Genomic DNA, 26,341 nt, shown 5'->3' with positions numbered 1-26,341 from the left:
ACTTTCACCACTCAGGCGCCTTTGAACATTTTTCACAGGCTGGACCTAATGACACAAGTGCTGTTCCGACCCTTCACATGTTCAGAAATCAACTCTAATGAGTCTTCTCATGTGCTGATGAATGGCAAAGGAGACAAAAAAAGATTGCCATGAATATGTGACGGAGCCTTAAGTCCCAAGTATACACCTAGGCAAAGTGTAGAAAAAGTCTGCTCCTGAAAAGGGGGGAAAAAAGCGGGATTCTTTAGCACAACAGAGGAGCTGTTTTGCAATGCATGCGCGGCAGCACCGGGCCCATGGGGCCAACTAGGAGGCTGTTTCTCAGCTAACAAGTCTCCTCTGTATCATTTGATCATTTAAATTATTATGCCAGGAATTCTCAGGAGGCAGCTCGGCACTCCACATCACAGGGCTGTTTTTAATCTTCCCCTTCCCTTTCTTCCCCTCCCGAAAAGTTCAACAGCTCAGAGAGAGAGAGCTGCTCCTGTTGTGTACCTGCCTGCCGAACACCAAAGGAGGTGACTTCTAGTGCCAAAGCACAGAGAGGGAAGCTCAGGGGAGCTCCTTGACAAGGGGGGGAGGCAGGATGTAGAGCCACACGCACACACGCACACACACCACAGCCCCTTCAAAACTCTAAAAGAGGAGGAAAATCGCTGCTTTGCTGCACAAACTTTTCTCCCACAGCTTTCATCCACTCATCTTAGACTTCTGTGTGGAACCCAATTGGATCCCTTCTTCACTTTGGGCACTGACTGAAGTGACTTTTCATAAGAAGTTGGAGCCACAGACGTTTAAACTTTGCCAGATGCCACAGAGAGAATGCAAACTCTGAGCCAGCAGGCCACAAAATAAAAAAATAAATGCTCATCAGAGAGCCAAAACTTCTTCTGCAACGTGCAATTTGTTGAAATCCTGGCCTTACATTGCAGCCCGCCATATCTGCATTTTCATCAGACAAATATTTTGGGGCCATTTAATTGATCAAGCTATTTTTCCCAGGACCGTTTACAGTCAAACATTGTCTGCATTCATTGTTACACTCGCTGTGGAGATATTGCATCAGTCACAAGGGACATCACTATTAAGAGCAGAGCTCTTCTAAGACAAACAGGACGACTTAAAGCACTGCTTTTCCATCGACCCACTGTCACAGAAATCACTTTATCAGCCTCTTTCACATATATCCTTTCAACTTTTAATGATCAAAGGACAGAGATTATAGTAAGGGATCTCTCACACATGGACAAGCCAGGATTATCAATCAGTGGCAGGGGAGTAAAGTAAAGTCAAATTTAAAGTGAAGGGATAGAACTTAAGTCTGTATACAAAATTAACCCCCGTCAAAGTGGAGCAGCGAGGATACTCTCCAAGGGCCCGGGATCTACAGTTACTGAAGGAGAGTCCAGAAAGACTGCTAATAACTTTGGAAAATACAGCTAATTGATGGAGCTAATAAGACACACTTTTTAAAGCAGCTCCGACGGTAAATCCACCAAATAAACCCTGGAATGGAAGAGGAGCTCGGCTTTAACCCGGCCGCTCACCACCATGTTAATCAAGAACTATACCAGAGCTGACGAGGCATTACGTACATCAGGTGAGTCACATCCCTCTCCCTGAAAAAATAAACGGATCAATTTTTAATTCATCCCTTATCTCAATTATAGATGATTTGACGTGTGCTCCGAGGTCATGATAACTGATCGGGCAAGAGCAGCTCGTTAAATCTAATAAATCATAGCACATGTAATAGATGGTTTTCTGTGGCGAACAGGCGGAGGAGTCACAGAGAAGAGCAGACTGGAACTGGGATTCAATACTGTCACTGTTTACACGGGAACATATCTGAACCTGACATTAAAGGGGGTTTCTGCTTTGTTCCAACGTGAATCATATTTATTGAAGCATCATTTTTTATCACTTATAATATACTCACTGAAGTAAATACTAAGATCTGGTTGTAAACAGTTTATACAGATGTACAACTCATTTATGAGGAAGTCAAATGATAAGGAATCCACAATGAAACTAAAATCACACTTTAATTAATAATAATAATAATAATTGTGATTGTGATAAACCTTTAATTAATTAAATTTTGTTAAAAAATATATATTTTGATTGAGTTACAGACAAGACACATCCATTTTAGTGAAAAATAACATCTTAAATAATAATAATAATAATAATAATAATAATAATAATAATAATAATAATAATAATAATAGCAACAATAATAATAATAATAAATAATAAGAGGTCTCCCTGCATGAATAAAAGACATTTAGATATAGGGAGAATGTTTCCCAAATATATTTTTGTATCCTGTCTTTTTTGTAATCAGGCTCTTTTTTTACTGTGATATCAACAAATCTTTCAAGTCACTTGTGATCATATTTATGATTATCCAATGATAGCAATTCACCACAACCTTAATGTGTTCTTTTTATCACGATCTGCAATAAAGCTTGTGTACAGTGTACGTTGTGTGTTTAAAACAACATCAAATGATTTGATTAAATAATTGTAGCGTTCATCTTTGTTTTCTCGCACACATAAGTTTGACTGTCTGATCGTCTGACCGCTCGTAGAATAAATAATCCTATACTTTCAACATTCAGGGAGCAGCTTCTCGCAATTAAGACTTCTACTCCTTTCTGTTTCACCTTTCATACTGTGACGATGCACACAGGCGTCGGCGAGACATCAGAAAGGGTGTTATCGGATTCTCTTTGCGCCACAAAAACGATCTTGGTGTTAAAACCATTGCTAAAACATCTTCCCTCAGGGTGGGAAGTCCTGGGCTGAGTTTCAGTCCCCGTGTGTCCCTGGTACCCCATAAACATACGGAGACGGTCGAGGGACCAGACGGTGATTTTGAAAAACGTGTTTGAAATATGAAGTGTCTGGAGTTTGCAGAATTTTATTGAAACGTGCATTCAGCCTTGTTACCTACTGATGGGCTAAGATAAAAGACAACAACAAACACATGGTTGCAATTCTCTGTACCCACTTGTGAATATTGTGTATCAACCTTGGTGTAAGCATGGTGTACTAGAAGAGAAGAGAAACTGCACAAGAGCCAAGTTGTGATAAACTCTGACTTTCTAAAGGCCGACAACTGTTAGTGTAACTTTAAATAGTTTTTGCTCATTCTCAGCTACATTGATATGGAGTTTCATCACTTTGGCTGAGCGATAATGAGGCTGCCACCCTGTAGCTGCTTCCTTGTGGTCACCGCGTTGCCATGCTATTGCACGTCTCAAAAGCGGGAGGTAGTTCCTGTATGTGGGTGAGCCTTCGGTCCGGGGGACGCCCGAGCCAAAGCCTGTCAGAAGAGCTGGACGGCTCAGCGGACTGCAGGTGGCACGGGGGGGGGTTCAGGATGTGTATCTAGGTGGGTGGGGGTGGACCAGGGTGGTGTGCGCCAAGACAAGCAGGTGTGTCGGGGCGGTCCGTCTTGGCCCTGTCAGCGATACACCATCATTAGGCGGTGTGGGCGCAGCAGGGTGCACCATTATGTCTCCCTGGGCCCTGTGTAATTACGCTCTGACATAATTAACCCAGCAAGCCCATTAGCCAAGCATTGGCTGGCTGAAGAGAGGAAAAAAAAAAACCTGCTATAATTATTTGTTGTGCGCATGTTAATGAGGCCAGCTGTGTTCCCATCATACAACACGAACAAATTAATTTACAAGGCTGTGCTCCAAGGTTTTTTTCTTTTCATTCAAAACAGTCTTGTTTTTTTCCCTCTGAGTGGACTTCAAGGTCCATAAACACGCTCCGCCGCCGCTGCTGCAACAAACAGTAACACTGCTGTAATATTGTTGTCAAGAACCAAACTAGGTTGAGAGAACACCAAGTCTTTACTTTCACCTTCACACACAATGTAAAGTGATATCAAATATGTAGGATACATTGCTGCCTGTTTTCTTTCACCACTCAAGGATTAGTTTCAATTAAAACATTTATAAAAAACAACAACAAGAACAACAACATTCAGAAGTGTGACTTTTCTGTATGCGGTGCATTCTAAACCAAGGAGCATTTGATATTCAGATAGCAAACCGAAGTGGCGCTTTACCTTGATGTGGCAGAAGGAGTGAGAAAATACTAAAATAAAAAGATGACGGTGGAATGAAAGCAATGATTGTGGAAAGCGGCGGCTTTTGTGCACCGAAACAAAACAAAGCTGTGAGAGATACTTCTTAACCTGTTCTCTTTCATTGCCGTTCCATGTCTTTGTTTGACAGACTGAAGGACGGAGGAGAAATGACATCAATACCGAGACATTTTAAAGCTCGGAACAAAGAGTGGAGCTGGAGCTAGATAGCATTTAAAATTAACACGAGACGCTGCAGTGAAAGAAAAAAAAAAGTGCCAATGACATGCAAACCAAACGCCACTTGAAACTGTACCAGAAAAATGAAAAAAACATACCTCAGATTCATGTGAGAGGAATCAAAATGCCATCTACTACACCAGTCTGGGGTCTTTACGTTTGGTGTTTGCATGCTCTCAGACACACACACACACACACATTCCTGCACACGGTTGCCGTCTTTTAAGAGCACACTCTCTCCTGGTCCCTCTGGGGTCTCCTACTCCACAGGGATCAGTTGGAGAGGCCCGGCTCTTTTATGAACATAATGCATTATTAAGCACCTCAAACATCTCCTGGGCTTTTGTTTATTACTGCTCTTATTAATCACTTGTGCATAATCGTGTCCCGCCCAGAGAGCTTTCATTTTCCATCAGCCTTTATACGTCCTTATTCTCCGACAGGCTGCCGTGCTCCGCGCTCCTTCTCCGCTCTCGTCTTGACTGTAGGTACTCAGCTGCAAAATGACAATAAAGCCGGCTCGCCGTGCCTCGCAGGCCTCTTTCACTGGAGCTTGCTTATATGAAAGGTTGACGAAGGACAGCTATTCTTTATGCATTTGAATTCCTCTGAATGACTAAGGTCAGAGTGTTCTGTGCTGATCATCTCATAGCCGAGGGAAACATGTGATGTGAATATGTGAGCCACATACAGCCCTCTCATCCCAACACATGCCACTGACTATGTGCGACAAAAAGCTGCGTGTGCTTGAGCCCTGCAGTACCGCTGGTCACCACTAGCAAGCACTGTTGCCATAACATTTCCACCAACGCAGGCACAGAAAGACTCACACACACACACACACCTCAGACATGCCCTGGGCCCTGACATACACACACACACACACACACACACACACACACACATACTTAGAGGGGTGTATTCAGATCAGAATCTTCACAAACTCTCAGTGAGCTCCCCGCTCAGATAAAAGGAGCTGTGTTCTAAAGGAGAGAGGGAGCGGGGTGGATCCTGAGGGATGAGTGTGTGCACTGAGAGGAGGCGAGGAAGAGCAAACACCTGGAGCGTCAGTCTCAGGGCTACGCCCCTGGCGACAGGGCCTCGCTGCTCTCACAGAGGTGGCAACAAACGCAGACGTTCAAACGCCACTCGCGCACACACTCCGGCAGAGGAGAGCCGAGCGAGGCGGCGTGGAGGACGAGAGAGAGAGAGGAAGAGAGGAAGAGAGCGAGCTGGGTGCATCTCTGGGAAACCAATGAATTCGGGCAGAAGCTGACACTGTTTTTTGGCATTCAGTGATCAGGACGTGTTTATCTGCACTGATCAAAACAGCGCGGAGGTGATATAAACATTGTTAGGGAAACCCTGTTAACGGGCCTCTTTCAAGCCCCAGACTGGAGGAGTTACAGTGCAGCACAGCATGGGGAGATGTCACCGGCAAATCAAAACACCACGCGCTAATGAAACACTCCGGTGGATTGACATCTCGGCTTAGGGGCCTCATGAAAGGCAAGAAATCACTTCAATCACTTGCATCAAGAAGTTATTTCTGTTTCTGAGTTTACTGTTGCATCCCCGTTGCCATTGAACAGGAGCGTTGTCTTTGGCGTTGGCAAAGAGGAACCTTATCGTGCCGGAATCGCACAAACGTAACGGATATGTTATTTGTATTCAATAGTGGGCCCGGCAAAGTGGATAACTGATATGTGACCAGATGTTAATGATAGCCAGATACAACAGGTCACATATTGAGCTGCTGCTGCGTATGCCCCCCCCTTTCCTTGTTCGCCTCATGCATTCATTAACTCTGCTGTTGGCCCGCTCTGATTGGACCGGAGGCCTGAGTGTCAGCACACAAATTAGCACACACACACACACATTGAGAGAGAGAGGCACTTTCAAATGAAATAATAGGGGGGAAATGTCCCGCAATGAATAGTAATAACTGCATTAAGATTAACGAGCACGGCGTGTAAAGAATAATTGCATCTGTCAAAAGATTAAAAATACATGAGCTGTAGCATTTGTTGGGGGAACGGTAGGAACGCTCACTGTTGTGGTGGAGGGGCAGAGAGGAATGAAGTGGGGCCACAGCCAAATGACTGTCCTCTGGTGGACCTGGAGTCATCCATTCTAGGGAGGGGGTGGGCAGGAGAGAGGGGGAGCTGTGACCTTGGACACCAGCAGCAACATGTACAGTGACAAACAGGCACAGGATACTGTAGCCCCCCTCCCACAGATGGCAGATGCAGGTCGGGCCAGACACAGAAATACTCTCAGCGGCGTGGCCTCGGTTGGGCAGCCTGGCACTGAACCGACTACAGTGATGTGGGATCGCCTTGCCTTCTGAGATGCTCACTGTTTAAGATTAGACGATACGTTAGCGTTGGAAAATTGTAGTTTGCATCTTTTACGACTTCATCTTCATTGAGAGGAAGACAATAGAATGTGACACGCTGGTGTCTTTGTCGGGATGTAGTGAGGTGAACCACTGAGCCTTTATAGGGCCACCAAAGTCATTTTGACAATGGGGTCTTACCATAAGTTCAATAAATAAACAATAAAAATCAAAATAAATTAATTATTTAGGTTTTAGATTTTGCAAGATAAGGAAAACCGTATTTGATATTGTAGCCATTGAGGACGGCCATTTTGAAGCTTTGAGTTTGGCATTTTGGCCTTGGTTTTTGACATGACATGAGAGGGAGGAGTTAGGTCCTACGGAATGCTGAATAACGTTATGAAGCAACCAAAAAGGTAAGAATCAATGAACTGAAAACACTGCTTTAAGACGATATAAGTTGTGTTAGCGACCTGTGGCAGCCCCGCATAAAGCATCCCCCACTTTCTGGTTTGACTCTAAATGGACCATCATGTACTAAATGAACATCATGCTGGATTGAAGAAGACTTGAAAGTAGAGATTGAGACCATAAACTCATAGAGAAATAGGGTCATTTTCTCTCTGATTTCTTCCATGCAATCAGAGAGGAGTCGCCCCCTGATGGACAGCAGAGAGAATGCAAGTTTAAGGCACTTCAGACCTGGCTTCACTATTCAGACCCGGAGGTTGACCGCGGTCAAAAGAAGAGGAATACACATGTTGTGTGTTCTCAGCAGGCTAGTTTACATCAGCGATCGGTAATCGTATATATATGAAAAGTAATGTAGGCTAATTATTATTACACTATTGTACTAATTATCACATTTTTAAGGGGTAAGTAATACTTCCATTGAGTAATTGCATTATTAAAGTAAAGTAATGAGTAATTCATTTTGCACTTTTACTTGCCCAGCACTGAGTTACAACTGGCTTCACTTTGTCCCGGTGATACAGTGAAACAGACTCCCTTTGTAAAAGTAAGGTCAAATGGAGGTAGGAGGCTCGCTGAGTTACGTCACCTGATGTAACCTGACACAGGAAGGTCCACTCCTGTATACTCAGTACAACAACCACACATACACTCTGTCTGTATAAAGAGACAGGGAGGACGAAGAATGATTAGGTACCTTGAAAACAAAAGCTGCTATCGTGGGTTTTTTTTTTTTTTCACTTCCACATACGGGTTGACAAGTCTTTGTTCTCGAACACACCGAGTCTTCGAGGGGTTTGTGACAAAATATATCGCACAAAACGCTCCCGAGTTTGAATTAGGCCCCCGTATAAAAGGTATAGGTCAGAAAATCAAACTGAATATCTTCAAAGAACGGTATTTCTTATCAAGGAAATAACTCCATTCAAAGTGTTGTGTATGTGTGTGTGTGTGTGTGTGTGGGTGGGTTGGTGTAATATCAAGCAGGGGACTTCAAGGAAAAATGGAGACCTTTAAAAGTCACTTGCTGCCGTCGCTATTTTTCTGACGCGGGCTTTTATCTTGTATTCATTGAATCTGTAAACAGCATTCTCTACTCCTGCCACAAGTGTTTCTCTGATCTAGACTGAGATTGGGCTGCGTTTTGCTGCCGTCTCCTGCAACAGAGAGTAATACAGTGCACGTGCCCCGGCACCGAAATAACAACGCAGTAAACACACACTATGTCTTCCTTTGCTCTAGCTTACTGTCTTTGCCCATCTCTCCCTTTTCCCCCCACTGGCCTCATCAGGCCTGCGTTCCACATGAAGCCAGACTTCAGTAGGGATTTTAATTGGCCCTCCACAATCAACAGCAGAGCTCCTCAAGGATGTGTGTGCTCCTCAGCCAGGCTACACTCAAGGACCAGTGCTGGGTTTTGAAGTGGCCTCACGCAGAGTTTTGGAAACCACTCTGAGAGCGCAGACTTTGAAAAATAGATAAGAGCCACAGGGTATATGGTTTTATGTATCTTATATCCATGTGCTGTTGCACCATTACTATCTATGGCAAGAAAATGTCTTTCTGGTCTGTGTGTGTGCGTATATACGTGATATGTCACTGTGTGTGTACTTATGGGGCAGGGCCAGTGACTGTGGTTCAGGTTTGAATGTGGAGTAGATCTGGGGGGAGATCATTCTGGAAGACATGTATGTGTGGTGTGTCTGCTCCTGGTAGGAGACTCACCTGGGGCCTCGATAAGCTGTTTGTAGACTCCCAGGAACGCAGACTCGGCCTCCTTGCTGCGCTTGTTCAGAGCAACCACCTGCAGCGGAGAAGATGCCATTAAGGTAAACACGGAGTGGTATCATCCTGGCATATGTCGAGCTCACAGTACACAGAATATTTACATTTCAGGCATTACATTGACTTTCACAGAGAGCAGCAAACACTTAAATTTGCCGACAATGAATCGATAGTAACGAGAGCAAAGGGCAGCCTCACGGCACCCGTCCAATAAATGAAGCAAACAGTCCTGCACGCCTAGTATGTGTACTGCATCAGTACGTACGACATGGATGAGAAGTACTCCATATGGCGTGTGCACGGGTTTATCAATTCTAAGGCTGCGTTTCTACAGAAGCACTGACCACCAGAGAAAGTGGGCGTAACCTATGACGACACACTCCCCGTTTAACTGCCACGCCGCCGCATGTAGCGAGGTGACATTTGGCCCGTTAAATGTAGGTGTCGGCTCGCGGTGGCCGTGGCCTCCATTACCGGCAGCACTCGGCACCTGCTATCCTCAGCTCGGCGGGTGGTGCAAACCAATTAACAATTCATTAGGAGGGACAAAGAAAGCGAATTAGCCACCACCTGGCCCCATGGAGAGGGCACCTGCACTAGTGGGTATGTGGGTTACGCTGCTCCTGCGAAGACCGCGGGCCTCTTTGTGAGTCAGAGGACGCTCAGTCGCTGCCTCTCCATGTCCTCTGCTCTGCAACAGTAAATCAGATCAGGCTCGGCCAAATGCCCCCCCACTCCATAAGCACACGGAATCCAAATTATTGTCATCTATTGTCTGTGTCATTTCTGTCACTGTTGATTACAGCCTCTGTCGGATCAGCTCAATGGAGTCGAGCGCGCGGTACGGCGGAGCCCGGCTGCCCATCACTGCTACGAACACTCCAAAAACATTCATTTTGCAAAAGGCAAAAACCCTTATGAGAACAGCGGTGGTGTGTTGGGGCCGTTCAGCGGGGTTATAAATAAGGTGTGTGGAAAACAGCGAGGGACGGAGAGCCTTTGATTTACTGGAAATGGCCGGTGTCTTCCCTGGGGAGGCATAACGACAGCATCATGTTTAAAGAAATATCATAAAGATCAAGCAAATCCCCCCATCACTCCCACTAGGAGCAGCTCAGAGGAGTTCATGGAAAATGGAAAAGGCTGGAGCCCAATCAATACAGATGCAATAGTCTGCAGCTCTCAGCCAGCTCCCCGCTACACTAGGCTGTTGTTTCACTCAGCTATACCCCGATTTAACCCTCCGCCATCCACCCACCAGCCTCCACCTGGCCCCCACTCCTCTCCCCCTTTCCTTCCCAGGACACGACGTTAATGTTTGCATGTTGGTTCACATAGTGTGAAAATGTGTGAGGCACACTGGGCCCAAAAACACGCTGACTTCCAGCTTCATGTGTGGTGTTATGAGAACATCAACAACCAGTGTTGGTCCGGCTAAGGTTTGCCTCCTCCCCTCTGGCCAGACAGAGAGCTTTTATGTTTGCTTCGTTCTCAACATGAACAGGGCCAATTTCTTTGCTCTTCGACGTGACGATGAGCAAAGCTCCAACAGCACTTGAGACTTGTGACATCCAGACAAACTATCATCAACCACCAGTCTATACCTGAACTACACAGCTACAAGAGCAGGGTGGCTGAACCCACCGCCAGTCATCAACTCGTGTCTGACAGGCTGCTGGCTGGCCGCCGTCCTCTGAAGCATATATATCAAACGAGGCTACCGATTGCACGTGTGAGATCCTGAGAAGACAACGACTATGGGCTCCGTCTTCCAGAGACACACGAGGTCTCCCGGCCCTCCATCATCCTTTAACGAGAGAACACGGAGATTACCTTCACAATCACACCATTAACCTGCCTACAGACACTAGCAGAGACATCAATCACACGCCTGCCTGATGCCTTTCCCCCGCGTTAGCGCCCGCTACGCGTACAGATACCCCCCACAACCCACCCTTGCCATCATCAAAGCACTCCGAGGTGTCGCGTATAATACGGGCTGATCAGGAAGTCGTCTTCATCTCCATGCTAATCCACCTCCAGCCAAGCACATGGGATTTGAGAGGCAGGAGTCTGCAGATCCAAGCCGATAGGGTGCTTCTATGGAGAGGTGGAGGAAAGACTAGAGCACGACCAGCGAATCTCTTCCTCCTCTTTCGAATGCGAGCTACGGCTCAGGCCCTGGCTTCGACTCACAGCGCATTCTTTGTTTTCACCCCTTTTGTGATAAAGGATATGGCTACCGAGGGAATGGGCTCGGCCACAGGTTGATTTCACAAGAAGCAGGAGTAAAGCCTGGGGCAGGAGAAGCAAGAGAGAGACAAAGGAAACCTGTTAGCGCTCCTCCATAACTCTTCAAGCAGCAACAGAGTGGGCAGAACACAGCCTCTGGGACAGGGCTGCTGGGAAATACTTACTGATAAGCCTGTGAGAATACTTACAGTACCCGCTAGTGAGTCTCTGCATGTGTGTGTGTGTGTGTGTGTGAACAAGCTAGCATGTGTTGAGGCGAGAGACACAAATGAAGGGGGAGAGGACAAGCCTAGAATGAAGTGGAGGAAGGAGAGTGAAGGGCTACTGAGCGACACACACAGAGAGACAGAGAGAGAGAAGGAAAAAGAGGGGTTCCCATAAAGAGCGCAATTAGCAATTATGCAGTCATCAATTACAATTATCACAACTGGTGATTATGCAATTATCACTCTAAATCATCGCTTTCCCCCTTCTGCCTTACCAGTTTGCCACCCCCTGTGATTTGGTTGTTTGAGGCTGGGTTGTGATGATGCAGGTGATTAGAGTGTGTGACGATGATGGCGTCGTGGGGGCGGGTGCAACGTCTGTGTGTGTGTGTGTGTGTGTGTGTGTGTGTGTGTGTGTGTGTGTGTGTGTGTGTGTGTGTGTGTGTGTGTGTGTGTGTGTGTGTGTATGTGTGTAAATAAGTGTGTGAGTGCTTGGAGCATGCCTGCATATACATCACGTGATTTAATTTCTTTTTTCACGTGTGTGTGTGTGTGTGTGTGTGAGTGTGTGAGTGTGTGTGTGTGTGTATGTGTGTGTGAGTGAGTGTGTGTACAGTACACCGTTCCCATCTCAAGGTGAGTGTGCTTGATACCGTGGGTGGTTTGGGGACAGCAAATGTATGGTTCCACAGTCATCCTGAGGCCTCTAAATTACCTGTCATCTTCCCCATGATGCAAAGGTCACAGCACAATCATAGGGAGTCCATCCTACCGTGCTGCTCACTGAGCACAAGTCCAGCCCACAGGCTGACAGGATGTCACAACAACCCCGGTCCCGCTCCATGCTTATTAGAACAAAACAGTGGGCAGCCCACCGCCACCGCAACACCACTTGTCACAACAGCTTCCACAGGAATCCACTGGATTCCCCACAAACATTCAGCCCCTCGGTGTTACTATCATGAGAAAATGAGGCGAGATCTGGTCAACGCTCTACTATTATGCCATCTTCAGGGTGTGTTTTTTTTCAATCTAATCTTTATTGGTTTAATCATTTCCAATATCTCATCTTCAACTTCAATGGTCCTTCAAATTTTGACTGTCTCCATTTGAGCCTTGTATAATGTTCACTTGCAATTGATTTTTATCCATTCCAAGCAAGGGTGTGAGAACATCACTACACTCAGAATTAAAAGGGTGTTACATATAAAACAGCAAGGTTCTATATATCTGGTCTGACAAGGTTCTATAAAAATACTACAAACTACAAAGACATTCTTTAATATGAACTTGTTTAGACAATGAAAAAAAACAAGAAACTGGTAAGTCAATAATTAACAAAGATATTAAATAAATAAATACATAAATAAATACATAAATAAAGCCCTGCAAATAAGTAACAATATACAAGATATAAAGTGTATAATAATGGGTAATAAATCAATTATTCAAGATATGCAGCCAACCAGGGCAGAATCAAAAAGGTTTGGGATATTGACTGAACATTTATAGGGTTCTATGCCTTTTTGAGGGTCCTGAATATGTACCAAGCTGTAGAACCACTAGAACCATTTATTCTTCAGGTGTAACCTTGAGATCGGACTGGGCAATAATTCAACATGATAATTGATCATCTTTCAATGGAATCAAATCGTGATGAAATCATAGGGACATCCATCCATTATCAATCACCGCTTATCTTGTTCAGGGTCGGGGGTGGAGGCAGGGTTCACCCCGGACAGGTCGCCAATCTATCACAGGGCCGACATATAGGTACAGAAAACCATTCACACCTACGGGACATTAGGAGTCATCAATTAACCTATCCCCATCCTGCATGTCTTTGGACTGTGGGAGGAAGCTGGAGAACCCGAGGAGAACATGCAAGGAGAACCTGATCCTGGGCCGCTCGCTGTGATGTGAGAGTGCTAACCACAACAATATTTATTCACTTTTTCAAATTTTTAATGTACATTTTGCACTATGCCTCTTTATAAAATGAGAAAACGTTTGATACTTTCCATTTAATTCACACAGGGCTACACAACATAGGTTTTTAGCATGTGGTTATTTTTTCATATAGATTGTTTATTTATGTGTTGAATTACCAGTGATGTATGTCGTTATCCAGATATGACACGACCCTTATGGAGATTTTGGCCATGTTGCAGAGCCCTAACTTGAGTATTGCAATATTATGTTTTGTGGTGGATTTTTAATGAATAGCTTATGTGCAAAGATTTGTAGAAAACAGAGTTTCAGATTACACAAAAAGAATGTTTGACGTTACAGCGAATGTGATAAATGCAAAAGTGTTCAACTAGATTTTATGCATATGGTGGTGTTCGTTTATAATAATAATAATAATAAATAATTAGATTTGTCTGCATCGTCTTGCTTAAAGAATCGCTGGCATCCTAACCCTCGATGTCTGATTTGGATGGAACATTGTATAAACAATCCCAGCTAGAAACCTGCTACCCTACAACTATTTGCTTTCAGTCTCCTCCAAATGTGATCCGTATGTTTAAGAAAATCAGATGCAAAACCACCGCTTTCCCTTCAGACGGGGAGAAGATCATATTTTAGCGGCGCCACCCAGCACTTTTGCAGCTGTCACTGCTGGCGTTTGTTTTGCATGGAGTGTAGGTTCAGAGGAGAGGCGGGAGGAGAGATGAGTTGGTGCCGAGTGACTGATGAGTGGGTGGAGGAGAGAAGCAGAGGTAAACACTATTGCAATACAGTCTGGATGGTGAGAGAACCGAGTACACCCACACACACACACACACACACACTTGAACTTGGAAGGTGCAAACACGCGCACGGACTGTGTTTGAGGGCAGATTTAATCATGGTGACACCCATCTCGGAGCGGTGGTAGCGGCATGGCGGTGGCGGCGGCCGTCTCTGGCTGCCCGGCGAGATGAGCAGTCAGAGCACTGACACACATCTCGTCGCCACGTCAATTCCAATCAGCGGTGGCTGTCAGTCAATGCGGCGCGCTCACACGCGGGCCGCCGCCACCGCCGCCGCAGAGCTGCTGCCTCAGCCAAATAAATGGCCAAAGCTGACCAATATTCTTTTGTTAGCACTTAAAGTGATGTACCTGAACCTGCTGTAAACGATGCAGTGACAAAAATCAGCAGTGAAAACACAGCTCGATTTATGGACGCCTTACGGGAGAGCTCCCCTGCATCGGAATGGAAGTAGAGCAGGATAGTACGAAGCACAGGAGAGGACGTGGGAAGGAGCTTCATGTTGCATTAGCAGTCAATAAACACAAATATGAGTCTACAGCCATGCTAGCTACATCACAGGGCTGTGCAGTGGGGCTTTGAGCTAAATGCTAACATGCTAATATCAAGCAGGTATGGGCTCATAGTGTTCAGCTGACTGAGCTGATTGTTTTTGTACGGTATTTGTAAATAATGTAAGAACGTGTCATTTTGACCTGAAGATGGCGCTGGAGGGAGAGTCAGGGAACGACCTCGGTTATTATCATTCATCCTGAGGGGGTCGTGAATGTGTGCACTGTATTCATGGCACTCTATCCCCAAGTCGACATTTCCCTAAAAAATTATGAATGTGGACCTTATGGCGACGCTAGATGAGAAGTCAGAGGATCACCAGTCATTAAGATTCATCCTCTGGGGATCATTAATGTCTGCACAAGATTTCATGGAAATCCATCAAATGGTTTAGATATTTCAGCGTCAGACCCCAGACACGTCCCGCTGGCGTGCAAGGTATCAAGACACGTGACGTCAGGTGTTTTACGTGCGACACAATGAGTGAGACGGTGGGTTCGCTGCCCCAGTAGAGAGTGGCCATAATGAGAGGAGAGCAGATCTCTCCAGATCTCTCCAGATCAAGGTGGCGCTGACGTAATCCTGACGGACGTGGCACACGCCGCGGCGTGAGAGATAGAACATGGCACGACATTAAACCCAGATCAAAGGGCCTCCTGTCTGCACCACGCAGCCGGCGCCGCTCCGGGTCCCGCTCACCATCAACAGGCAGAAGCGCCGCGTTGCTCGCCCTGTCGACGAAACTCAAAAAAGGCGCCGGCCTCAAAGTCGCGGCAAAGTCAAAGTCGAGAGCCGGCGAGAGAGAAAAACGGTAGGGAAGAAAACAAATCTTTTGTGAAAGTCTTTGTAGTTCAAAAGACAGAACTTATCATTTTCTTTGAGCTCGCGCTTTCAAACGTTTGATGCGCGAATGACCTAAACCTTGAGGAACGTATCTGTCACGGCACGATGGGAGGGTGGGGTAGGGGGGGGGGGGGGGGGGGGGCGCTGAGGTTAAGATGAAGGCACTAGTTGATGTTCCGATGGGGGGGGTTGATAAACACACCTGGACTAGATTCCTGAGCTGGGAGAAGTGTTAAGAGGAGAGGTGTAGGTAAGGGCTTATGATAAAAATAAAGTGCCCCCATTATCCCGGCGCTGCCCTCGTGAACAAAGCTACAACAGATGGGGTGTCATGGGTAACCGTGCCAACGTGAGCCAAAGCCCTGGAGTGGACGGACGCTGGCAGGCCCTGGTGAAGCAGCCCTGGCAAGGGGGAGGCACAGCTGCATATCTCGCCCTCAGACACATGTTGACAGTGTTTCTCTAGCCCTGCGTACACTAGTCAAGGTGAGACAGCATGACACAAGGGGCGAGCGAGAGAGAGAGGGAGGGAGGGAGAGAGAGCTCCGCTATGATGGATAGCGCTCTCCATCCACCTCTCCTCTCTCTCCCTCTTAGAAGGCTGGTGACTTTCCAGTGAGGCAATTATCATTGCGGAATGCATAATAGCCTAATTAATTACAGGTGTCAGCGCTGCCTTTGTTTCGGCGTGGAGGAACATCATGCCAAAGCCGCATCCACTAAAAAGGAGCGGCGCTGATGAACGAGCCTTGAACCGCGGCGAGAAGAGCGCCGCTGATGGAGGAGCGGTAACGCCGCGGAGGCGACTTGAAGTCTGCCAAACAAGCCGGCGTCTGTTGCGAACGGAAGATGGATTGGAAGCACATGGTGCAGAAATTAGGTCCATTATTTGCCTGATAAATCTGCCGCCGTCAATCGCAGTTGCTTGGGAGGAAGATCTCGGCGCGGGGCCCTGCGCGGGACGGCTCTGTGGGTAATTTGGTCCCGAGGAGCCGGGGAACCGCCGCGGCGTTGGTGGCGGCGGCGCTATCAACGATGATAGAGCCCCCCTTACGCCGCGCTGCCTTACAAACATGGCATATCATTTGTCCTGTCAGATTTGCCGATTTCATTCATTGCGGTGAGAAAGCCGGAAAAGCAAGACAATTGGCGGAGAGACAGAGAAATAAGAGAAACCCTGCGAAGGAGAGAAGTGAATGATGGGGTGACTAGGGAGGAGAGACAGCACAGAGACTCCTGTTATTCTGCTCCTCAGCTGAACACAAGCATACGCCGGTGCAGAACTTAATAGAACGTCACCTCCGCTGTGTGTGTGTGTGTGTGTGTGTGTGTGTGTGTGTGTGTGTGTGTGTGTGTGTGTGTGTGTGTGTGTGTGTGTGTACTGTACAGCGTGTGTGTCTTTCTATGGGGGGTCGTGGCGGTGGGCTGATAATCCCCCCACGCCTCCAGGCAGTGGGGGCTCATTGTGGAGTGCATTGAGCCTAATAGGAGCGGGCGCTGCAGTCGTATGCAGCTCTCCCTGCTCCCACTGTGAGAGGAGTTTTACATAATTAATGACTGTTGATGTTTCCCAGGTAGTCGCCCGGCAAATTCACTCCAGACTCGGCTGCCACCGTCGTCGGCTCCACAGAGAATGAGCGACACCAGAACAGACAGCTTACATTACAGGCATAAATAAGGCAATTTTGTACAGTGTCTTCAGACATTACTGTGAGGGGGGTTCAGGGCCACTGATTCGACGTGCTTCAGAGAAACACTCAGAAAGAGCTTTTCTGTGTCTCGGGAGTCTACAGAGAATTTGCGCTTGATGCGAGTGAAACTGCTTCCTTTAGTGTTTTTTATAATTCCGTATGCTGTTGGAGCACGCCGCGCTCCGAGATAACAGTTGACGGCTCCAGACGGATGATCATCCACGTCTGCTTGAATCAGTCTTATCCGAGCGTCGATCTAAATACATGTGAGCCTGGTGGTCCGGGTCTGGCCCGCTGGCGGTCTGGCGAGGCCTCGGGGTCCGTGCACACGTTGCTGGGAGGCAGTCCACCATCTACACTGGAGCATGTTGGATTAAACATTTAAACACGACACCGAGGGAAGGCTATTTTTTACTGCTCTCGGCCCACTAGTCATTATTAATTTGTAATAACCTTTAAGGCTTTTTGATGTCATACATATTTTACGGAGAGATATCACTCCCAGCCAGACCGGAGAGGGCCTGTCGATGACGGATCACCAGAGTGCCACCGAGATGTGCCTTCGGCTGCTATAATTAGGACGAGGTGAGGGTTAGGAGTGATCTTAGCACCGTGTGTTCGCATCACTGTGATGGCGTGTCAGAAAGATTAAAACGTGTTGTGGACAAACGGAGAGAGAGAGAGGAAAGAAGGATTTTCTCAAGATTATTTTCACCACAAAAAAAGGGCACGACGTCTTGCAGGTGGTGAGTTGACCATTCATTTCACAAATCGTTTTTTCTAAATCTACAGCGTTTAGGAGTTCATCCTGCATGAAACATTGGTGGGGGAGGGACACGTTAACCCCTTCATATCCGCCTGGTAGAGGTCTGGCTGAGGCCCATGTTGCTCCCGCTCTGCTGGGAGGATCCCGGCGCCCGCTGGATGCCGGCCTAAAGCTCATGTACGCTGTTGCCAACACGTCACTAAAAGCTGTAAAACAAATGAGCTCTGTTTGGTTAATGTACACTGATTGACCTCTGCTGCCAGGCGTTTGATGTCATGATCGTAATGACCAGCTTTCCTGCCTGATGACTCGGATACAATGTGACAGGCGTGAGGTGGCATTTCAATTTGAGTGAACGAGGGCTAATCGGATGAGATGCCGAGGAACAGCAAAAACCCGGCGTCGTTTTGGAACGCACGTCCGCACAACTGTTCAAATTATAAGCGTTTCAAAATGTATTTGTCAGTGTTTCTTAAAAAGGCCATATAATGTGGTGCAGTTTTGGTTTTATTGCATCCAGGTTTTGGGATATGAGGATGTGACATTGTGCATGGTCTATTAGCTGTGAGCAGTTCATCAAACGTTTCATCCAAATTCATACAGTTGACCAAAAGAAATCAGAAAAAAAATCTGAAAAACACAAGATATAAACAAGAAAGAGGTGTTTGAAGGACAATAAGGTGGCGTGCAGCAGGGATGACATGTATGTCGGCCATCGCACCGGTTCCCTCGATGATCACCCAATGGGATGTTTCCATTGGGGTTTGAATTATTCCAGTAAATAAGCTCTGTGGTAAACAAGCGTTTATGATGCTTGTATGCCAGAAAATGGTCACTGATTAATAACACGTTTACGGCAGAAGAAGCTAGCGTTGGCTGTAGGGGTGAGTATTGGCAAGAACCTCACGATACAATACGTATCACGATATCACGATATTGCGATATAAATAAAGATGAAAACACAAGTACCTGTATATGTGCATCAGATGATATTGATCAGAGGACAAATTGAATCAAAACTATTTCATTCAAAACAGCCTCTCCATTTTATTAATTCCCATGAAATTCACTGGAAGTAATATTGAAATTAAAATGAAAAAGGATGTAATAAAATAATAATAATAAATAATGTTTCTCCTTTTTTGTCACTGTTTGAACACTGAACTGAAGAGGTCATATAAAATAATGTAAACATGAATCTTTTTTTTTAAATCGATCTTTGGAGTTGAAAAATCGATATTGTATTGGGGCGGCAAAGTATATATACTGCCGCATCGATATTTTTACCCACCCCTAGTTGGCTGTAAAGAACCTCGGCCCACCGCGGTCACATGACCACGAGTACGAACACTGAACACAAGTAAGTTTTTAAGGTGATGATGTTTTTTTTTTTTTGGAGACATGTTCACACTGTAAAATAAAACGTTAAAATCTCTTGACCTTATTTCAGCCATCTAATCAAAAGCCTTTTCAAAAGAACTCTGGACTTTCAGACGAGGGAACCCAAGTGCAAAAATGCTATTTCATTTTGGCGGTTAAGGACTCATTCCTGCAGCTCTCTATAGAAAGCCAACTCTCATAGCTCATTAAAAGCCAACATAAAGGGCAATAAAGTAGTCGAGAGGTAAAACGATACTAGTATTTCAAAAGAAAGAAGCAAATATTGAAGAGAAGTCTTATTTTCCCTGACTCCTTGTGGGGGTCCTGATCCTCGGGTTGGGAACCACTGATCCACAGAACACACAGACAGCTCGGTCTGTGGATTATCCTGAGTAATGTCTGAAGAGACTTTTAAAATATCGTCTTTTTCACGACTGTGAGTCGGCATGGGGCGATATGAAAACGTCATTATCATGGCCAAAATCATTTTAATCACAATATTACCCTGGTAAACTTCAAAATGGGCTTAAAATAGCACTTACTGGAATCACCTTACATTTAGTCAACTTTCTATTGCATCACACTTTTTAGTGAAAAACAATCAAATGATCTTCAATAAGATGATCATAAATCATAAGGTCTCCCTGCATAATTACAGGATAAATGAAGGAATAAACATATTTTTCACCATGATATCGACCTAGAAAGCTTTTTCAAATCGCTTGTGACGATTATTACCCCGATAATGAAAATTCACCACGATAAACTTCTTGTGAGTTTAAAATCGTCCCATTGTATCAAGACGGAGGCAGAAATCTCACGTTTTAAAACCAGAGCAAATAAAGCACACCTATTAGCTTTGTTGGAAGTTTTGTCATTTTCAACCATTGGTTGTCACACAGACATCCCGGAGCGAAGTCAATGGTAAGCAGCCTCAGAAACAACTCTTCAGCTTTATATATAGGGCCGTACTCTAGTGGCTACCTATTGGATGCGGAGCGTTACATAACCCTCCATATGCTCAGGGTGTAGGACAATTCCGTACGGGTTATAAATAAAGAAACCTGACGCACGGCTGCAGCCACTGTGATTTGGGCAAGTTCTCACATGGGATGTCATAGTTCTGCAGTGCTAGCCCACTGCTATTTCAGGCTCTGCCTCATTAGAACATCCGCCGTGAGTGAAAAAAAAAACAGACTGTACAACAGACATTTCATTAGGGAAGCCAGAGCATGAAGAGAACGTTCACCCTCCCAGCCATCAGTGCGTTCTGGGCTAAAACGCCATGCACTGCTACATTAAGAAAGGTGGATTCATTGTGACACACACACACACACACACACACATGACCAGGTATGCTACAGTGCTCAGATCTGTGTCACACGGTCCCACAAGGAGGAGGTCTGCAGGCCTCGTTGACAGGGGCACAAACATGCATCCTGCCACAATGACTGCAATTATCTCACATCCACTGGCTTCAACAGGGGAGGGTGTGTGTGTGTGTGAGTGTGTGTGTGAGAGAGGGAGAGGGAAAGTGAGGGACGGGACATGGGATTATGCATGTAAGTGTGACTTCTTGCACGAGAGAGAGGAGGCAGAGAAAAAAAATCCACATTATTGCATGAGTGCCTGAACAGCTTCTGTGACCGTGTGTTCTTGTGTGTGTGTGTGTGTGTGTGTGTGTGTGTGTGTGTGTGTGTGTGTGTGTGTGTGTGTGTGTGTGTGTGTGTGTGTGTGTCTGTGGAGGCCCTCTCACACCACAGCGGCTAACTAATTTAGTAAGGGAATAGCTGGCTGTCCTTCAGGTGAGCGGACAGAGATTGGTCTCAATATGAGATGTAATAAAACAAGCCCATCACTGGATCTCAGCGCACCTTCGGCTGTCCTTCACATGTCTCGCCAGAAGAAGATACACACACACACACACACACACACACACATGCTGACACACACACATGCTGACACAAACACATGCTGACACACACACACAACTCAAGGAGGCCTCCAAGGTTCGCCATTTTGACAAAGACCATCAAACAAACATGGCTTTTTGTTTTGATCTATTTTAGTTAAGCTGACGTTCTATATATTTATATTTTTCAACACTAAATATCTTAAAAGATTCAACTTCATAACCATTATTTGATATAATCACTGACATATTTGAATCATGGTTACACCATGTAAAGCATGTGATGTGACTTTGTTAAGGAAAATGCTGTGCAAATAAGGTTAATTATCATTCGGATTATTATGATGCAAGATTAATGTCCGACATGCCCAAACGTTTTGGCTGCTTGTGTTACATTTGCTTCTTTGTGGTGGATTTACATGAAGTAATATAATCAATGTACTTGATCAAAAGGAAGCCTGCATGAATGAGTATACTGTTTACATAGTTAATTACTATGTTGTGTCCTGACACCCAACCCTCCAAAGGGTCTCCAGATGAATCTGAGATCTTGTGATATGAGTCATCAGGCAGACATGAAGAACAAACTAAGCGCATTAACTTTTCTATGCCTTTTTTATTGTGAAATATTTGATAATCCTACATCTGCTATTTACATGATCTGAGAAATTAAAATACATACTAAAGCTTACAACTCATCTGTAAAAAAGGCACCAACTACAACACTGATTTATTCCGGACCAATCTGTTGTATTTGATAAGCTTGTTGTATCTTTAATGTTAAATCTCTAAATTAGAAATACTAAGTAAAGTACAAGTACCTCACATTTGAGTGAACTTGGTTTCTTCCCACCTGTGTTGCTTCTTGGACGTCTGCTGTAAGCTAACAGGCAACAGTGCCTCTCTGTGAGGCCTGAAGCATGCAGCTCCCCGAATCCTCGTGTCCTCCGTCCGGCTGCAGCTGACTCCTACTCCTTCCTGCCAGCTCCCATTCCTGGGCCTGGTGACCAGCAGCCTGTTCCCTATGGCCGCCCCCCCTCAGCTCCACTCCAGACCGGGGCCCCTTCACTCCAGCAGAAGAGCCGGAGCTCGCCATTAAATCCACCGAGACCCAATTACGGGGACTGCAGGAGGAATGGCGTGGAGATGCAAAGTTACTTTGCTTTAATTGAGGATGTGTTTAACGCTCTCCTCAGGCCACCACGGCCACTTTGTGTCACGGATGAAACAGAGAGCCCTGCAGTGGGACTTTTAAACATATATCTGTTGTGACAAAGGCAAAGAACACTCTGATGTGTGGGTTTAGATATTTAAGGGGAGCGGCTGTGATTTAGGACGAGGTACTTCCAGTGTAAGAGGAAAGCAGATCTCTTAAAACTGTGGAAAAAAGCATTTGATTTGTGGTGAAGAAGCAATACTTTAATGTGAGGTGAACATCAGAAGAGAGAGTTATTTCACTTGCAGCTGCTTGTTTTAATAGAGCCACATGTTAATTAGTATTGTAGTTAATCCCATATTACAGAGACCCAAACTGTCAGGTCATATTATAAACAATCGGTCCTAATGTTCGTGCATGTGACATTTGGAGCCGCTATCTCTTCTAGCTAAATGTTCCCTAGGTACTAATTGGCCTACTTTACGCTGTCTTTCTTTGAATTGCCACTTTCTTTATCATTTGGGATATTAGCCTTGACAAGCATCATCCCATATACCATAAGCCCACTAAAAGTGGAGAGGCGCTGCATATTTTTTCACCTTTTTTTTCACAGAGAGGGACAGCAAACGATTTACACTTGTGTAATACTGCGAGATCTACCTTCATGGGATATTAAATACAATTTGAAAGAAGAATAAAAGTTCAAACACTTAGCCAGCAGCAAAGTAAGTGTAACTTTTCTCCGCTTGCATTATTTAAGATAGGCTCCATCATTTTATCAATCTATCGATCTCTCACCAGAAAGATGAAAATGGAAAAATAATGAGGCCGATGAATGCCGTGTAAAGAACATCAATGTGCAAAATTTAATTATCTGTGCTGGAAAGAGAAGGAAAATGTGTCGGCTGTTTTCTAAAACACAAAAAAAAAAGTGAAAAAGGAGCAGTTAATATTTTTCCCTCTCTGCATATTTTAATTACCAGATCAATCATAACTACGTACTGCAGCACTGCAGAGAAAAGAAAATTGCCAGTCTAAATGAAAAACAATAGATTTGCTTTAAAGTCTTCGCTCTTTTGAAGTCTAAATTAAAATTTCAGGTGCCTTAACAAGAGCCTTCTTCAGAAAGTTATGATATTTAATTAGCGTGTTTAGATTTTGCTGAAATTAAACTTCACAGCCGAGCATCATGTGAAATGAAGACTGGTATTCCCGCGCTTCGGTGGGGGGGGTGGGGGAGGGGGGGGGACACCACAGATGAACAGTGGGAATGAAATCACTTGGGCACATGAGGGCTGTGTATCCTCGACAGAAGCTCATGTTCTTCTGACTTGTCACCGATGGAGGGGAGGCTGGTCTCGCTGCTCGGCGGAGCGAGGAAACAACTTTGCTCTCTGAGTCTCTGCGGCTCCGAGTCTCTGCCTGAAATCGGAGAATCGGCGGAGCGGCTCTCCTCCTCTTCCTCCTCGCATGAGCTTTTCCTGGTTGTGCGAGCGCTGATGTTTATTTCTCCTGGCATGTCCTCGCCGGCGCTGAGCCACCGATTTCACACATTTTTATTGGCTAATTTGACTGTGCTCTTGCCAGCAGCTGAGAGCGAGCCAGGAGTCGGAGAATCCCAGAGACGATGTTGCTGCTCGTGTTGCTGCTCTCAGGCTTAACATGCCTGGAGGGAGCGGAGGAGGGAGGCTCTCACCTGTCTCCTAACAAATAGTTGACCATGTTAGACCGAGGCGAGCTCCATCTTAGCAACCGCCTCTCAGATTAGTTACTGTCTGCTGCTGGTGAGTGTCTGTTTGGTGAGGGGTCAGGAGGGGGGTGTGATTGCCTGTCTCTTAAGGTGACAGGGCTTTAGAGGGGCGGATGTACAACACAGTACGACACCCAATCGGAGGGGCGCAGCCGGCGCTTTGCGTGCGTCCATCCTCAAACACGGCTAACATTTGCACAGCAGCGGCAGTCAGGCGTGACGTCTCCGGGCTCTGAGGTTTGTGCTGTCAGGACGGTAGAAATTAAACCTGGCACTGCAGAGCAGAATGTGCTGAAACTCATCAATTCCACATGGCTGGAGAGCCAAGTGCCTATTTATAACATTCTCCCACCCCCCACCTCTCCCTTCTTTACCTGGTGTGCATGCACGCTCTAAACACGCATCCGTAATGATGAATACACCCAACTGGGATGCTCCGACAGGGCATCAGTCAGGACAGGAAAACAAACACGCAACACACACGCATGCACGCGCACGCACGCCATCAGATCAGCCGAGGTGGGATAAGACTGACACCGGGAAGGCTGATGGAAAGGTTGAGGCGTCTCAGCGTTAAAACACCCGGCAGAATCACTACCATCAGTCACCACACAGGAAACAAACAAGGGCAGTAAGATCTATTAAACTTCTTCAAAAGGCCCATTCTGGAGCTGAAATATGGCACACCGCTGGTGAAACACCAACCCTATATATATGTATATATATAAAATACAAATATATATATATATAGTAATTTACTGAATTGATGACATTTCATTTTGAAAGTTACCGCCTGAGCTTCTGAGAAGTAGATGGATGGTATTTAGCTGGAATTCTTGAGTTATGTGCGTTTGGGTAGAAAAATGTGTTCAATTTTATGATGTTTGCAAACACCGCAGACAAATGCATTCGCTGTTCAAATAAGCTAGTCGTCAAGAGTTATTGTTATTATATATCTCCTACATACAGCCAGATTGCAAGATTGCTGCATGTAACCTTTAAAGGGAATAACACATTCTTCCTCATATGAAAAGATTCATTCGTGAGAGTAGAACACGCTCTTTCTCAATTCAACAAGGGTGGTTTAACTATTACAGCCTCATTTGCTCTGACCAGGCGATAACCTCCAGTCTGAAAAGTGAAGCCAAAGCTGAAGTGCCTAAACCTACATTCTCTCTGCTGGCCATCAGGAGGCGACTCCTCTGGTTGCAAAAAGAAGTCTGATTGCATAGAAGTCAGAAAAAGATCTCTAGTTTCAAGTCTTCTTCAATCCAGCATGATGTTCATTTAGTTAATTATGGTGCAAATTTGAGTAAGATAGACAGATACGACCTTGCCCAGTACAACTTTAACCCTTTCACATGAAAGTTACTTACATTTTTGTTGCCTAAAAATGTCTTATTCAGCCTCTTATATCACTTCTGGTTGAAAAAACAAGATGGCGATGGCCAAAATGACAACCTCAAGGCTTTAAAACAGCACAAACAAATGGGTGACGTCACGGTAACAACTTATATACACTCAACAAAAATATAAACGCAACACTTTTGTTTTTGCTCCCATTTTTCATGAGATGGACTTAAAGATCTAAAATTCATTCCAGATACCCAATATTACCATTTCTCTCAAACATTGTTCACACATCAGTCTAAATGTGTGATAGTGAGCACTTCTGCTTTGCTGAGATAATCCATCCCACCTCACAGGTGTGCCACATCAAGATGCTGATCTGACATCATGATTAGTGCACAGGTGTGCCTTAGACTGTCCACAATAAAAGGTAGGGCCCGACCGATATGGTTTTTTCAGGGCCGATACCGATACCGATATTTATGAAAATGGGAGGCCGATAACCGATATGTGCAACCGATAAATAGAAGAAAAAAATTCTCGAATAAATTAAAAATGGCACACACTGACTCGAACTTCCATTAAGTGTTTTTAATAGTAAACATTTTAAGTACAGGGAGCTGCCAACAGAAATTCAGGTAGAAATAGGTTAACTCAGAGTTCCACAGCTTATCAAAAACAATCCTTATTTTATTAACATAGGCTGCCTAAGGGCGCGATCAGTAGCGTGCCTCGGCACGATTGCCCCAGGGGGGTCCCCAGCGGCTTTGCATTCACACTGCTC

The 26,341-nt window shown here is 45.4% G+C and overlaps 2 protein-coding genes across 3 annotated transcripts in view; one reads left to right on the top strand and one right to left on the bottom strand.

Annotated features, from left to right (window-relative positions):
• The window catches only part of cux2b (cut-like homeobox 2b), a 91,674-nt gene that overhangs the window by 18,960 nt on the left and 46,373 nt on the right, over positions 1 to 26,341 (bottom strand). For both annotated transcript variants that reach the window (XM_084024672.1, XM_084024673.1), the window contains exon 4: positions 8,883 to 8,961. In XM_084024672.1, the coding sequence (XP_083880798.1) occupies positions 8,883 to 8,961 (79 nt within the window). The remainder of the gene's footprint in view (positions 1 to 8,882; positions 8,962 to 26,341) is intronic.
• Positions 1,359 to 26,341, top strand: part of myl2b (myosin, light chain 2b, regulatory, cardiac, slow) — an 80,448-nt gene continuing 55,465 nt past the window's right edge. Inside the window, exon 1 of the mRNA XM_084024674.1 lies at positions 1,359 to 1,366. The gene's annotated coding sequence lies outside the window, so the exon portion shown is untranslated. The remainder of the gene's footprint in view (positions 1,367 to 26,341) is intronic.

This window comes from Eutrigla gurnardus, assembly GCF_963514095.1.
Source record: "Eutrigla gurnardus genome assembly, chromosome: 13".
NCBI lineage: Eukaryota > Metazoa > Chordata > Actinopteri > Perciformes > Triglidae > Eutrigla > Eutrigla gurnardus.
The sequence above is the reverse complement of the archived record's forward strand: the minus strand, read 5'-3'. Positions and strand labels throughout refer to the sequence as shown.